The 13,977-nt window shown below is 46.4% G+C and overlaps 1 protein-coding gene across 1 annotated transcript; it reads left to right on the top strand.

Moving 5' to 3' along the window:
- The first annotated feature begins 1,578 nt into the window (after positions 1-1,578).
- On the top strand, positions 1,579-12,934 carry LOC135806328 (uncharacterized). Its single transcript, XM_065320499.1, has 18 exons — positions 1,579-2,143; positions 3,385-3,516; positions 4,022-4,065; positions 5,233-5,369; positions 5,742-5,839; positions 6,220-6,289; positions 6,564-6,665; positions 7,031-7,151; positions 7,260-7,355; positions 7,883-8,086; positions 8,461-8,605; positions 8,934-8,997; positions 9,418-9,501; positions 9,828-9,894; positions 10,086-10,130; positions 10,659-10,853; positions 11,789-11,863; positions 12,136-12,934. Exons 1-18 carry the CDS (start codon positions 1,900-1,902, stop codon positions 12,214-12,216), a joined length of 2,004 nt encoding a protein of 667 aa, XP_065176571.1. The 5' UTR covers positions 1,579-1,899; the 3' UTR covers positions 12,217-12,934.
- The last annotated feature ends 1,043 nt before the right edge of the window (positions 12,935-13,977 follow it).

Raw genomic sequence — 13,977 nt, 5'->3', positions numbered from 1 at the left:
GTTCAGTTCGCCAGTCTACATGCAGTGGGCCCATGAAATCATGGAAATGGGGGTGTTCTCGTGTGTACTGGGCCTACTACTGGCACATGTACATGGTCCACAGTGGAATCTTCAAGAAGTCCAAAACTTGGCAAAAGTTGGTTAGCTACTACAGTCAGTCCGGAAGACGAGCCAAATGGCCGTCTTGACCGTCCTCGGCACGTCACGTATCTTCAACCATGCGGGACATAACAGCGTTGCCCACCTAGTATAGTAGTAATAGTAGTTAGTACCTTGCACTTGCAGTCCTCGCTCGAGCACTCACTCATTCCGACATTCAATACCAATACGAAGTAGTGGTTGCGACTTCGGCGATGATTTGTAAGAAAGGGTTTGCTCCCCACACCGGAGCTCGCGCTATTCCGCCGACGTAACTAGTCGTTACTTGACACTTGACTGACTCACGACTGCCATCCAGAGCACACGAGAAGTCCATCGAACCTTCGACTCGGCAAACCTGCAAGAAAGCACCACTCCCTGCTCAATACACAGTGTTTCGGGGAATTCACCCCTCATCAGTTGAGCTTGAGTAGGCTGAGGAAGATTGTGCCTGAAGAGCACCACTAGTAGGCACTACTGTGCTCTCTAGGCACAAACATCACCAGGGATACAAACTTACAGAGACGCTCCGCCGTTTCCAGCGCGACAAACATCTTGTGAACACCAGATAGCAGCGTGAGTCAGTGTCGCTCCTGGACTAGACTGGAGTCAGTCAAGTGTCAAGTAACGTCGGCGCGAGCTCCGGTGTGGGGAGCAAACCCTTTCTTACAAATCATCGCCGAAGTCGCAACCACTACTTCGTACTGTTAACATGTTGTGCCCAGCGCGGGCTTGCGACTAGTTGGTTTGGAGGTGACAGCGTTGCGAATGACCGAGGGTCCTCGACGTCTGTCTCACCGTCCAGGAGCGACACTAGAGAGGTTTCGACCCGCGTGATTGGTGCTCTTACGTGAACGTCAATTTTTTGCGTCGACGCGAGCTCAGAAAGAGCTTTCGTTTCACGTTGCTTGTGAAGCACGTCGTTTCGCTGACGACAGGAGCGAAAACTGGGGGCGAAAACTTCAAAAAGTGAAAAAAGTGATTTTTGGTGAGGCCAAAGTCGCACAAATATTATTTATAGCTAGTTTAGGCAAAATCGACAAATCGAGTCAATAATCCCAACCTGATAGCAAGGCTAAATTTGCAAAAACTCGCGTCACGTCGAACGTGAGTTGACCTCAGCTCACGTCATGAACGGGAGTTTCGACGCCAAAATTTGCCACACCGACGTGAAATTTCACGGTGTAGTGCAGAACAACGTGAAGCGAAACCTCTCTACTGACTCACGGAGTCACGCTGCTATCTGGTGTTCACAAGGTGTTTGTCGCGCTGGAAACGGAGCGTCTCTGTAAGTTTGTATCCCTGGTGATGTTTGTGCCTAGAGAGATAAGTGGTGCTCTTCAGGCACAATCTTCCTCAGCCTACTCAAGCTCAACTGATGAGGGGTGAATTCCCCGAAACACTGTGTATTGAGCAGGGAGTGGTGCTTTCTTGCAGGTTTGCCGAGTCGAAGGTTCGATGGACTTCTCGTGTGCTCTGGGTGGCAGTCGTGAGTCAGTCAAGTGTCAAGTAACGTCGGCGGAATAGCGCGAGCTCCGGTGTGGGGAGCAAACCCTTTCTTATTCAATACCAAGTCACTGAAATCAGTCAAACTGACGTGACACTGACAGTGCTGTCACGGGAAACTCAGGGCAATGAAAGAATTATTTTGTGGAATCAGTGGCGTGAACAGCTCATGTGCAAGTACACTACACTCTTTGGCGGTGGCTCACTGCAGTCCCTGAGTAGTTCGTTGCAGTTTAGCCTGAGCTATTCCAAGCAATGGCTCCGGACAGCCTCAGGATAGTACTGTTAGCTACGGTTTCAGCCGCTATCGGTTTGTGGTCCCTTGGTGAGGCATGTGACGAACTAGTTCCGGAGCAGTGTCTCCTGCCCTTCCCAAACTCCTTCTACCTTCGTGCTGACAACTCCACCGACACAGGGTATAGAGTGAGCTTCAGTAAAGAGGACTTTCCACGCGACACCCTAGGTTCGCACGCACTACCTAGCGTGCTCAACTCATTCGGTAAGACTGATAATCTGGATGCACGGAGCACGCAAGGGAAACACCATTTATGATGGAGCCAATTGGCTCCATCATTGACTGGTACATGGTGCTTTGCATGCAATCCATTCATCATGTTCATGGTCAGAACAAAAATTGAGCTTTCTGCTTTGATCACAAAATAGTGGGTCGACCTTTGAGCTGGCAGGCTTTTGTAATCCAAGGTGGAATACTGTTCCATGGCTTCTGAGGTCTATTCCTCCAAACTCACAGTGAACCTTTGAGAACAAGGGTAGGTCTCCCAGCCCAGTTCGGTGTGTAGTGATTTGGAACAGTTTAGCCTTCAGGTCAACATGAAAGAGTCAGGTCCGTTCCAAACCCTTTTCTCTATTGATCTAGTTACAGGAATGAGACTTCAGTTTTAGCCTGACTTGGCCTATCCTAAGGTGGATTTGAAACTCCGGGCCACAATTCAGTGTGAATGGACTGTATGATGCGGCTCTGAAAGACCTTTGTGGATAGCTCATTCATGCACGAAAACACTTTCTGAAACCCCAAACCTAACCTAACCTGACCAGTAATTGTCACAACACCGGGTGGGTGGCTGGGAACTTGGTAGCCATGTGCATTGGAACTCTGCTCAACTACATGCTTCCCTGTCGCTATATTGCTTGTGACGAAGGTACCAATTGGGCAGCTACCGTATTTTCTGGAACTGGGGCCGGTCTTTTATTACCACCTGTCTGAAATAAGCGCCACATCATTTCAGGGCTGTTCTGTGGATTTCTTTCAAGGTGAAATTTTAGGTACTACATATGTATTACCGGTATAGCTGAGGGGAAGCGGAAAGTTTGAAACCAACACAATCCTCACTTCTTTGCTCAAACTTCACAACTTGACAGCCGGAGACTTTTAGAAAAGAGTCTCTGGTGTTAGGTCTTGTAAACTACTATTAAAGCACCTCGGCCAATATTCCCAAAAAACGGTACCGGCCCTTTGGGCAGCTACCCTATTAGACCTGGCACAAATCTACAGATCTGTTTTCGGCTCAGATTTTGGATGCTATGGTTGCCGCTATGAGTAAAAATCTGCCGAATGTACACCCAGTGCACTTGCAGATGTGCATCCTTCTCGTGTGACGGGTGCATACCGTACATGGTACATGACTGGTGGTACTCCACGACTAGTGCCGCTTTAAACACTGGTCACATGTACTGTAGTTTTACTTCAACGAAGTGCATGTTGAATTGGCTCTTTCACAGATGGCTTCTCTCCATTTCCGTCAATCCTGGCGTACTTCAAGGACTTGTCAGAGAGCAACCTTCCACCACACTGGGACATTGCACAGTCACTGCTAAGTCACTCCCCCACCATTCTGCTCAATGCAGACACTGGTAAGACCCAGCATAATGTACATGTATGTCTCATCACCCCCACACCCCCAAGATCAAGTCATTATGATGCAGATCATGGTGGGGCAAAGCTCGGAATGGTTTTTGCCGTTTAGGAAGAGTGTGCTATGTCTGACCGTGCATGTGGCAATAAGAGGGATAATCTGACAGTAAAGGGCCATAATGATAATTTCCCTTGGTTACCTGTAAAGATTGGGGCATTTAGGCTGCCGTTCGCTGAGGTGGCAAAGAATACATACCAGCCTAAACAGCATCGATTGTTTAAACAGTATCCACATAGACTTGAGATTTTCAGGACTGTGGCAGCTGGTAAGCATTGCCGGGCTTATATGGTGAATCCATATTGGAGCATGAGTCCGGAAATCCCATCATACTCCATCCCAGCTATATGCCTGCAATTGTGCATGACGAAACTGGCCTCGGAGATGCCAGGTTCAAGGATATTGTTTTAGCGACTGAACAATGGCTGCTTTGGTGTGCATTCCAGGTGAAAGAGTACCTCACTTTGCTGAACTTGACAATGGAGACAAGGTTAGGACAAAACCTACCATAAAGTGTCTTTGAAATAAGTCAGGAGAAGTTTTGAGGGCACACGTTCTTGCAGGTTCATTGAAGTAGAGCACCGGGGTCAGGTGGATATACCAATTCAAAAAGACAGTGCAAGTCCAAACCAGCTTCTTTGCCATTATTAGGTACGAACCAGCGAGTAGCACTCTCCCTGGTACGAACAATGATGGAAGACTGAGCCAGGTTAAGGTGACACCTCTTTTTTTCACTTGCATTCTCTGATCACTCACACCTTTGCTGATGCCTTTAATTAAAAATAATCTTGTCGTCGTATTGTATCATGAGTGATCTGCTGTCCAGTGGTAGCTGCCATGCACTCTTCGTTCTTCGTATATTGCACTTTGACTGGTGCGGCCTGACACCCTTTGACATGAGACTTACAGGTTATTGGCAGAAGACACTCTGTCTCTGTATAACACTCTGCATATATGCTGCTACTTGTGACTGTGGCAGCTTGATAGCGTCATTGTTTGTACTTGATCATGGTGAAGGGTTGAAAGGTTGCAATCTACGAAGCTGGTTCAGACTTGCAATGTCTTTTGGAGTGACTGTATTCTCCCGGCCCCTCTTCTCAGTGACTTTTGTATATCTGGCGTTGATAAGCGACTTCAAGGTTTGGTGGATTGATGCCACAGGACTGAGTTGCACCTGGCACTTACGAGTATGATGGGTGGTGATAGTGGCTGTACAGTCACCAACGCGTGCCTGTATATGTTTTACACAGTCCATATGACTGTTATGTAATAAGTTATGACCCCGTTTCCTCTTTCACATGCACCCGGCTCCACATACGCACACATGGCTTTTGTGCACCCGCAATAACCGTTGCCTCTTTACATGCCTCACTCTGTTCCATACGTTCATCACTTCAAGCTCCGTCTGTCTTCATCCAGTGTACTTGTACATGTACTTAAAACTGCAGTACAGTGGTTGTTGCCGCTTAGTGTTCAAGAGAGAGTGTGTGTGTGTGTGAGGGTCTTCATCCGATTGACATTGTGAACGCAACAGCAGTGCCCCTGGATATATGGAAAGAAACAACATGACTTCTTATTCTTCCCAGATGATGATGTGCTGAGCTGCGTGAACCATTGAATCTGCATTTGACCAGTGTCTCTGCTATTCTGTGTGCAGCTGACGGTGGAACACGCATTGATGCTCTGGCCTGCGTATCGACTCAATGACAACACGCGGTATATTGTAGCAATGCGTAACCTATCCACAACGCATCACAAGCCTGTGGAATCATCACAAACATTCCTTGCTCTGAGGTTAGTCCAGTTCTACTCACTCACATGGCTGTTCAGGGTAGCCAAGTGCCAGAAGGCACTAGTCACTAGTGATTTGGGAATATTGGCCTGCCCTCTGTTGTCATGGTAACACACTTCAACAGAATTGTACCCAAATTGCATAGTCTGTTGTGTATCTGCTACGGTATGTCACATATCTATAATTTGTTGATTAGCTCATAGTATTCCACTGTCTCTGGCTAACTCTGTTCCACTCTCTTCCTGGTCATTACTATAATAATCATTATGATCGTCATAGCTTCTGCCAACGACTGTATATTATCCTGTCTGGGAAGGTAGGCTATCTGGCTGGTGCTTGGCATGAATGTGCCATGATTGTGTTCTTACTCACAGGAATGGCAAGTATGGTGATGTACTAGCAAGCAATCCATCCACCGATGATGATCGTCAGGCGCACTTTGATGACATCTTCCGCATCTTGGTGAAAGCTGGTCAGTAAACAAAACCTTGGAAGATGCTCAGAATGTTAGCATCGCCCTGCTTGCCTATACTATAGATTGTCAAGCTTTTATACACTTACAGCATATGCATTGCAAGTTAACTTCAGTCGATGTTTTCGTTAACTGAATTCTTCCCGCTGCACGGCTGCATCCTGACCCAAGAGACTTGACAAAGAACTGAATAGAAGGCACCACTAACATATTCTCGGATACGTAGCTTCTTTCAATTGTTCAAGATATGATCAGGCACAAAGCTGGCCATTGAACATCAATTCACTGAGTTCAAACTTGTGAGTTGTAGGCTACTGCACTCGTAATGCACTGGAGTCGAGTCATGGTATTTTCAATTGCCATGTCTATCTGTGCTTCAGGTGTGGCCCGTGACAGTCTTCAGCTTGCGTGGGATTTCCGCACTGCTAGTCGCAAATGCATCACGGAAAGGTAACACATGTATTGCTAGGCGAATGCATAGCCATCAGCGAGTGCACTCTTGATTTGGAAGACATTGCGCACTGTATGCCTGAATTACGCTGCATTGCACACTCATGCACGTGTGTTAGTGCTTGGCAGATGTGGGATCAGTCGAAGGACCACTATAGTAGAGTAACTGGCCAAGTGAGGGATGAAGATAGTCAGAAGGGGGCTTTTGACTTTTTTTCAAGCTTCTCATAGCTGACCTGTTGCAATAGTATTAGTATGACTTTTTTCTTCCTAGACTGGTATTCACACGTGATGATGCCTTCGAACGAATTGTGAACATCTGTCCCGACTACACCATTAGCAAGGTTACTGACAATTACTCAGCCAATATTTTCAGGTGAGTTTCCCGGCTACCCGAGCTGATACAACAGCATTCGGTATTTCTGCATGCAGTTTCTATTGCTAGCTGCACCAGCCTTTCTGCATGCAGTTTCTATTGCTAGCTGCACCAGCCTCAGTTCGTGACACCGTAAATTGTATTTTGTACTTGGAACACCTTGCATAGGCACCCACCGCACTGGCAGCGTAGTGTTTGTGTCTTGCATGCCGTCCCCTTTGATGATTTATAGGCATTAAGTGTATGTGTGTCATGTGCCATGTGTGTATGTATGTATTGTGTGTGTGTGTGTGTGTGTGTGTGTGTGTGTGTGTGTGTGTGTGTGTGTGTGTGTGTGTGTGTGTGTGTGTGTGTGTGTGTTTCAGGCACATTGAAGGAACATTCAAAGTGCCATATTACACAAACAAACCTGGCCCTGGCTCACATTTGGTGATAGATGAGAAGGGCCTGCCTGTATTTCAGGGAGTGGCAGAAGCAGAGTTTGAGGTACGTCTTTCTCTTCTCCTCCTAGGCTCTCTTTCCGTCTCCTTTGAAAGGTGTTATTATTTCTGATTTCCTGCTCATACTGTGTTGACTCTGTGTATTTCTACTCAGGTTCTAATTCCCCACAGCGTGGTGGCTAATGCTACGTTCACTCCACCGTCACCTGGTCGTATCCTGCAGTATGGACATGGACTGTTTGGCTCACATGTATGTACACGTATGGCTCATAGGCCAAGGTGTGAAGTAGGATAACTTGTACATGTACTACAATCATGTAGAGTAAGTAGAGTGCTGATTATCTGCACCTCTCGGGACGCAGGCCCGTCTCTAGGGGGTTCAGTCGGATGAGGAGAATGTTCGGATAAGGGAGCGGCCACACATAAATCTAACAGTTAAAAGATGCACAGCCCATGTATTTTCAACACTTTGCATTCATTTTCTCTGGCAGTACCACTCTGGAACTATGATATACGCACTCCAGCTCGTCAAAATGACACCATGGGGATGCACGTTGATGCCAAGTGCTCACAACTTCACGAGTCCGACCAAGCCCACAGGTGGACTTGGCCTGCACGCACGCACATAAGCACACATACACACACACACACATGCACCCCCCCCCCCCCCCCACGCACACACAAGTGAAACGTTGAGCACCTGTTCATACATTGCGTGGCTGCATGGGTATGTATGGTGCTACATTCACCCTTGTCTTTCTCTTTGTGCAATGACAGGATGAAGTTCAGCAAGGCTACTTACAGCAGGTTGCGAATCGCTATGGCTACGTAATGGCAGCGTGTACATGGTGGGGAATGAGTCGCGATGATGTCGTGCCTTTAGTGCTTACCCTGGCCTCAAATGTATCGAAAATGAACATTCTTCCGGATCGTCTGACCCAGGGTGTGACCAATGCATTGCTATTGATGAAATTGATGAAGGTGAGAAGCTCTACGTAGAAAGTGATATTGTTGTTTGGTCAAGAACTTTATTATATTATACCCTTTCATTACTTCGTGATGACAAGTGGGAAGGGCATGAAGACCTCACTAAACCGAGCACACCAGCATCTGGAGAGGTGTGGAAACTGGCTATATGTGGTGAATACTACATGTACTGGTCCAGTATGCTGAGTACATCATATACCGGTACTAACACAATCCTGTATGGTGTGTGTGTGCCGGTGTGTGTGTGTGTGTGTGTGTGTGTGTGTGTGTGTGTGTGTGTGTGTGTGTGTGTGTGTGTGTGTGTGTGTGTGTGTGTGTGTGTGTGTGTGTGTGTGTGTGTGTGTGCATGTGTGTGTCTCCATCTGAAGGGCTCATTTAGCCGTGATTCGCATGTGCAGTTTGGTGGCAGTGGGAAAGCCTGCTACGAAACGGACGAGGCATACTATTATGGCAACTCCCTTGGTGGCATTATAGGCTCGGTGTACATGGCAGCAACAACCGATGTCACCAGAGGTACAGCATATAACATGTGCATGGTATTTTCCCTGATTTGACATGACAATATGACAATGGCAGCTATTGAATTCTGACCCAGACTAAGCATGAGAAAATCAAGGAATAGTGGTCATTTGCATGTTGATACGTCTCGCTCTATCACGCTTGTTCTTTGTCCACTCCCCTTAGTGCTCCAACTACTGTGCTTGTTCTCGCCGATAGCCTTAACTTATAAAAATGTAACCCAATTTTGGTCCTGCCTGGTCACATGTCTTTGCATTTTGTATGCATAGCTACATTCTGCTGTGCATAAAGAAAGTGAATGACTGGCCTTGTCTGTTTCCAGGTACGATTGGTGTCGGCGGTGGTCCATTTGGCTTGCTTCTGCCAAGAAGTCATGACTTTGCACAGTGAGTCCCGTGGGGCATCAGTATGAATTTATACACATGTACGAGTAGGAACACCATTCCAATTCTATAATTATTATTACCGCCCCTCTTTTGAGTACACACCTTACACTGGCACAAGCTGTGAATCATCGGTTCGATTTTAGGCCCAGTCACCATGGTCACAGCGCTGGAAAGCTAGCTGTGTTGTTGCATGCTTGGAAGTGCCATGACTAGTAGGAGTGCGGCAATGGCTGCAGACCATAGCAATATGGATATCTAGGGGTACACCGACAATCAAACATTGCTCTTCGCCACTATATTGGCCAGCATTCCCTACACATGCAGGGCCAGGCTCTCAATGGGAATAAATACTGTAGTGTGAAAGCACCACTGCGGCAAATGATAATTTCTCCTCTTCTTATCTTGCCCATGCCTGTGTAGGTTTTCGGCTGGTCTGCGAGCGCTGTACCCTCGCTCCATGGACTACATCAGTGCATTGTCCTTCTTGAATATGATGTGGTCCAGGTATGACAGGGGAGTTATCACTTTGCGTCATCATCATACCCTGATAAGTATCATAATCATGATGCCACAATACACATTAATGTCAATATCAGCTGTGTGTCACATGTTCCAGTCCTTGAATTGAATCTCCAAATAGTCGTCTTCCTTCCATCCACAATGGAAGGGTGCAACAAATCAAGACAGCTGATTCAAAAATCTAATACTAGCTTCGCATTCAGACTATACTACGTGCCACTGTCAGTGGCACGTAGTATACTGTACTAATGGCAATTCTCCCTTGTTTTCGAGGCTTTAAAAACATCTTTCTCTCTCGTGTCCGTATTCAGGTTGTCACCTGGTGGCTTCATGTCTTACATCACAGACAACCCTCTTCCAGGGTCGTTCAAACATCAGGTTCGTGGCGGCTGATGATGATGGCAAATATCTATGACCAAATCATCCATGCATGCATGCGTGCATGTGTTTGAATTTCCGTACATGCCTCATAGCTACTGCAGCTATCCCAATAAAAATCATTATCTTACGTGCATGCACCACTCAGTAATGAGTCATGACTTGTGTTGCTGATCGTGCTTTCTCTACAGATCCTGATGCAATACGGCCTTGGAGATGCTCAAGTGAACATTCTCGTAAGCTGTCTCTATCTAGAGGGAATATGATACCAAAACAGTGAGAATACCACTCGGCGATAAGTTGTCATCCAAATGGTTGGCACTATAGTCATTTAGAGCAAAAAAGCTGCTAATTCTAGAACAAAGAGGCATATTCTTGTCCCAAAGTTGCTCTTCTCAGGCCATTCTCATCCATTACGTGTGATGTATCGGAGATGGAGCTTAGGTGGGAGGAAGAAAAACCTTTAGGAAACGGCGTTATGTAGTGTGATGAAACTAGCAACTTTGCTGCTCGGGGCGGCATTAGTCTCCCAATTATTTCTATAACCATTGTATTACCATACCTTGAGCTGCTTCTTTCATCTCTATCATCTACCAGAAGTAGTCACTGATGAATTCTGGAGAAAAAACGTCTCTCAAAATGAATTGGTGTCCGTTGGCTGTGGATTGGTTGTGTTTCCATCAAAACCTCAGTATTGTTTCTTTTCCAATCCGCATGCCTTGACGTCTGCTTTTCTCTTTCATTGTGTTCATGCAATGCTGCAGGCTGTTCAAAGCTTAGCCCGCTCTGCACACTGTTCCATATTTGAGAGCAACGTCCATCAGCAATTCTCACGGCCAAACCAACAGCAGAACGTGACGGAGAAGTTTTTCGGCTTTGACGTTGTGGCCAATAACGCTGTACTACAGAATTCCTCCCTGCTGCAAGGACTGAACCCGCATGCATTACCCGAGCCATATGTAAGTCTCATGGGTTTGCGTACCGGACGGGTCAAGAAGCACCTTTTCGCTTCTGTGGGACGCCACCACCCCATGATCAGGCGTCAGATGCGGCTCCTAAACGGCGGGGAAGATAGATTAGATCCACCACTGACCAGAGGCCAAAGGCCGAAATCCCAGTTGCAACACCATGAGCATTTTAGAATAGAGCATCTCATTCGCCATCGGCCTTGTGCTAGCTCGATGCCCTAGCAGCATGCCAATCACTCCGGCACCGTTCACACCTTCACATGTTCTTACAAAATTCTTTGTCCCATGGACACGTGCATCATTGTGAGGAGATGGTTCTGAGCTGTACTGATGAGTCCTAGTAGTAGGGTGAGACAGTTGCTGTCTGCAGACACTAGACTAGATCTAGAGGTGTGAAGTGCATTGGCTGTCAGTCAGTTCGATGGCTATACGCAGTATGGGTAGTATATCTGTAATGTCGCATATTATAGCCGGGCGTATTCCTGTAGAAGCCGATGTAAGGGCTAGGCTTCTATTCACATCAGGCTTCTATTCAAACCTGGTATTTCTATGAGTGTCAACACTAAAACCAGGCGTATGTGTCGACAGTGTATCAAAACTCAGGCTTGTATTCAAAATAGGCTTCTATATGAGATAGGCTGTAATACAAGACACTACGGTACCTATGACTGATGAGACTGTACAAGTTGTCTTGTACGCCAGAGTCATCATGCATGGCTTCCACCACTCACCCAGGCCATTGCAACACTGAGTGTTGGAGCTGGCACTAGCCGAATACCTAACACTATGTCGAAACAAACAAGTGGGGTGCGTTCCTGCCCAGCTTCTGAAGGTAGAGCTTGCTCACACGGTAGAGAAGATCAAGAGCAGGACAAGTCATTATTTTGACACATATACATTTCGTTTTCCTGCATCAATTTTAACAGAATAATGTGCCACCGTCATCAAAAACGGATTCTCACGAGAAGCCGCGCCGGTTCCAACCGTTCCAAGATCAGATGGTAAGTAACAGTTAGAAGTGGTCAGCGTTAAACAAAAGCAACAAAAACCTAAAAATGAACCTTTGAATGATCACAGCATCTGTAGTGCCAACAGGTAGAATACTTGCTCAGAGATTACTGTTGTAGCTGAATGAGAGAAAGTGGTTTTGTGACTGGCCCATGTACAATGTACAATGTACTGTTATGTATAGTATGGTTGTTACCGCGTCAATCAGCACAACATACTCCTCTACTGTAGTATCTTTTTCTTCTCTTTCTTTAATTCTTTGCAGGATCACTTTTTCCGTACGGGAGAGATTCGCAATTTCTGTGGCAGCCCACCAGGTGCATGTACGGAACCAGGCGATCCATGAGAAGTGTTTATCAAAGACGTCAGTTGAAATTACCTTCCTCGTGTCCCTGTGTGCGTGTGTTTGAACCCAATGCACTGCATACTGTAGAGTCTTGTAGAAGAGAAAGACTCACATAAGCGCAATACCTTTGTGCACTACGTTATGGCTTGACTAGAAGTAGAAGCCTGGCTCGAAGGAAAGCATGGCCTAAACACTGGCCAACACAGCAACAAGAACTGTTTTATACACTATGGTAGTCTGTGCGGTGCACCAGCACTCAGCACAGGCACTCTGCCAGTACTACACTCGCTGCGCTAAGCCCAAGGATCTTCCCAGTATACAATACATGTACTAATAACAATTTTTAAATCGTGACAAGGAATACTGTTTACCTAACACTAGTATACTGTACCCTTTTCACTTGTCTAAAAATACGATGCCCATGCTAGTGTATGTACAGGCAGGGTCAACATACCTTATTCAAGCTATTTCTTAGTATTTCCAGCCACACGGCAAGTGCATGCACATGTGTAGCTATTATACTAGCTAATAATCTATTTATACTGCTGTTTGTTCACAGCGTTATTCGATTTCATTTCAGACAATTCATCATTTCATTTCTGTGTCCAGCCGGCCTGGCCACTTCTCAATTTTGTGAGTTGCAACACAATTAGGTCAGAGTAACACGAATAGCTAGAATTAGATTACAGTTTAATACATGCGATTATCAGTAATGCTACCAAGATCATGTGCTTCAGTGGATAAAATAAGATACTTAGAGATGCAATAGGAGAAGGACAGAAGTCAGAATTGCCAGTTGCAGCTCATGCTGAGCGATCACCAGGGGTAACATAACATCGAACAGGGAATAGGTAGAATATGGATTCGGAAGTAGAACCACTTCTAGATGATTTTGGGGAGCGATGTGAATGTGACAAGTACAAGTAGCTGTGCAGCAATAGTCTGCTACAGCTGTGCCTGATGAACACCGGCCTGTTGTACATTTGCCACTGTAGCTACTAGTATATAGCGGCCGCACTGTCCGTATACCTACATCATGATCCCCACGTGGATTCACATGCATTATCTCCAGGGCTGCAGGGCAGTCACATAGGCCTGGGGGGGGGGGGGGGGGGGGGGGGGGGGATGGCCACAGCTTACTGAAGCTACAGTTACAAAGTGATCACAGTCAAAATTTCACCTCAGCGGAACAGCTATTCTCATATCATGGCTCACACAAGAGTCAATGAGTCCGATTGACTTTGCCCAGATTTGTAGAAACACCACCACCCTCAACTTAAGGAGTCTAGACATGAGGATGATGCTATCTATTTATTGATACGATTGCCCTCAATACTATCAGTTCCTCAATACTATGAGTTCCTGAAGACTACAGCATGCCCTGCAGTGTAGACTAAGGCTGTGTTTACATGAGAAATTTCAACCCGGGTCGAGTTCAGCCCGGGTTGAAAGTCTGTACGATAGACAAAAGAGGTGAGCGTTTACATGAAGACAGTTGACCCGGGTCAAATACTGATATGCCGCCAAAAGTCCACTTCTACAGTCCTCTATGGTCACGTGAATCCGTTCGCGCGAAATTTGCATGTGCAGTGCTGTTCAAACCTGGCGCGAGATACGCACAGAAGTACGTTTGTACGATTTTCTTGACCCGGGTTGGTTTCAACCCTCCCCTTGGGGGGAGGGTTGAAATCAACCCGGGGCGAAATTTCAACCCGGGTCAAGCGCAATGCGTCATGTAAACGCGCCATTCACTTTGTGCAC

The sequence above is a fragment of the Sycon ciliatum genome, chromosome 1, assembly GCF_964019385.1.
Source record: "Sycon ciliatum chromosome 1, ocSycCili1.1, whole genome shotgun sequence".
NCBI classification, from domain to species: Eukaryota; Metazoa; Porifera; class Calcarea; order Leucosolenida; family Sycettidae; genus Sycon; species Sycon ciliatum.
Note: the sequence above shows the minus strand (reverse complement) of the source record. Positions and strands in the feature narration are given on the sequence as shown.

Bases quoted from the DNA above. Each gene is read 5' to 3' on its own strand.
- LOC135806328 (XM_065320499.1), top strand. From the start codon at position 1,900: ATGGCTCCGGACAGCCTCAGGATAGTACTGTTAGCTACGGTTTCAGCC. The intron at 4,066-5,232 runs GTTAGGACAAAA...TTCTGTGTGCAG, and splicing joins AACTTGACAATGGAGACAAG to CTGACGGTGGAACACGCATT. The intron at 9,895-10,085 runs GTTCGTGGCGGC...CTTTCTCTACAG, and splicing joins CAGGGTCGTTCAAACATCAG to ATCCTGATGCAATACGGCCT.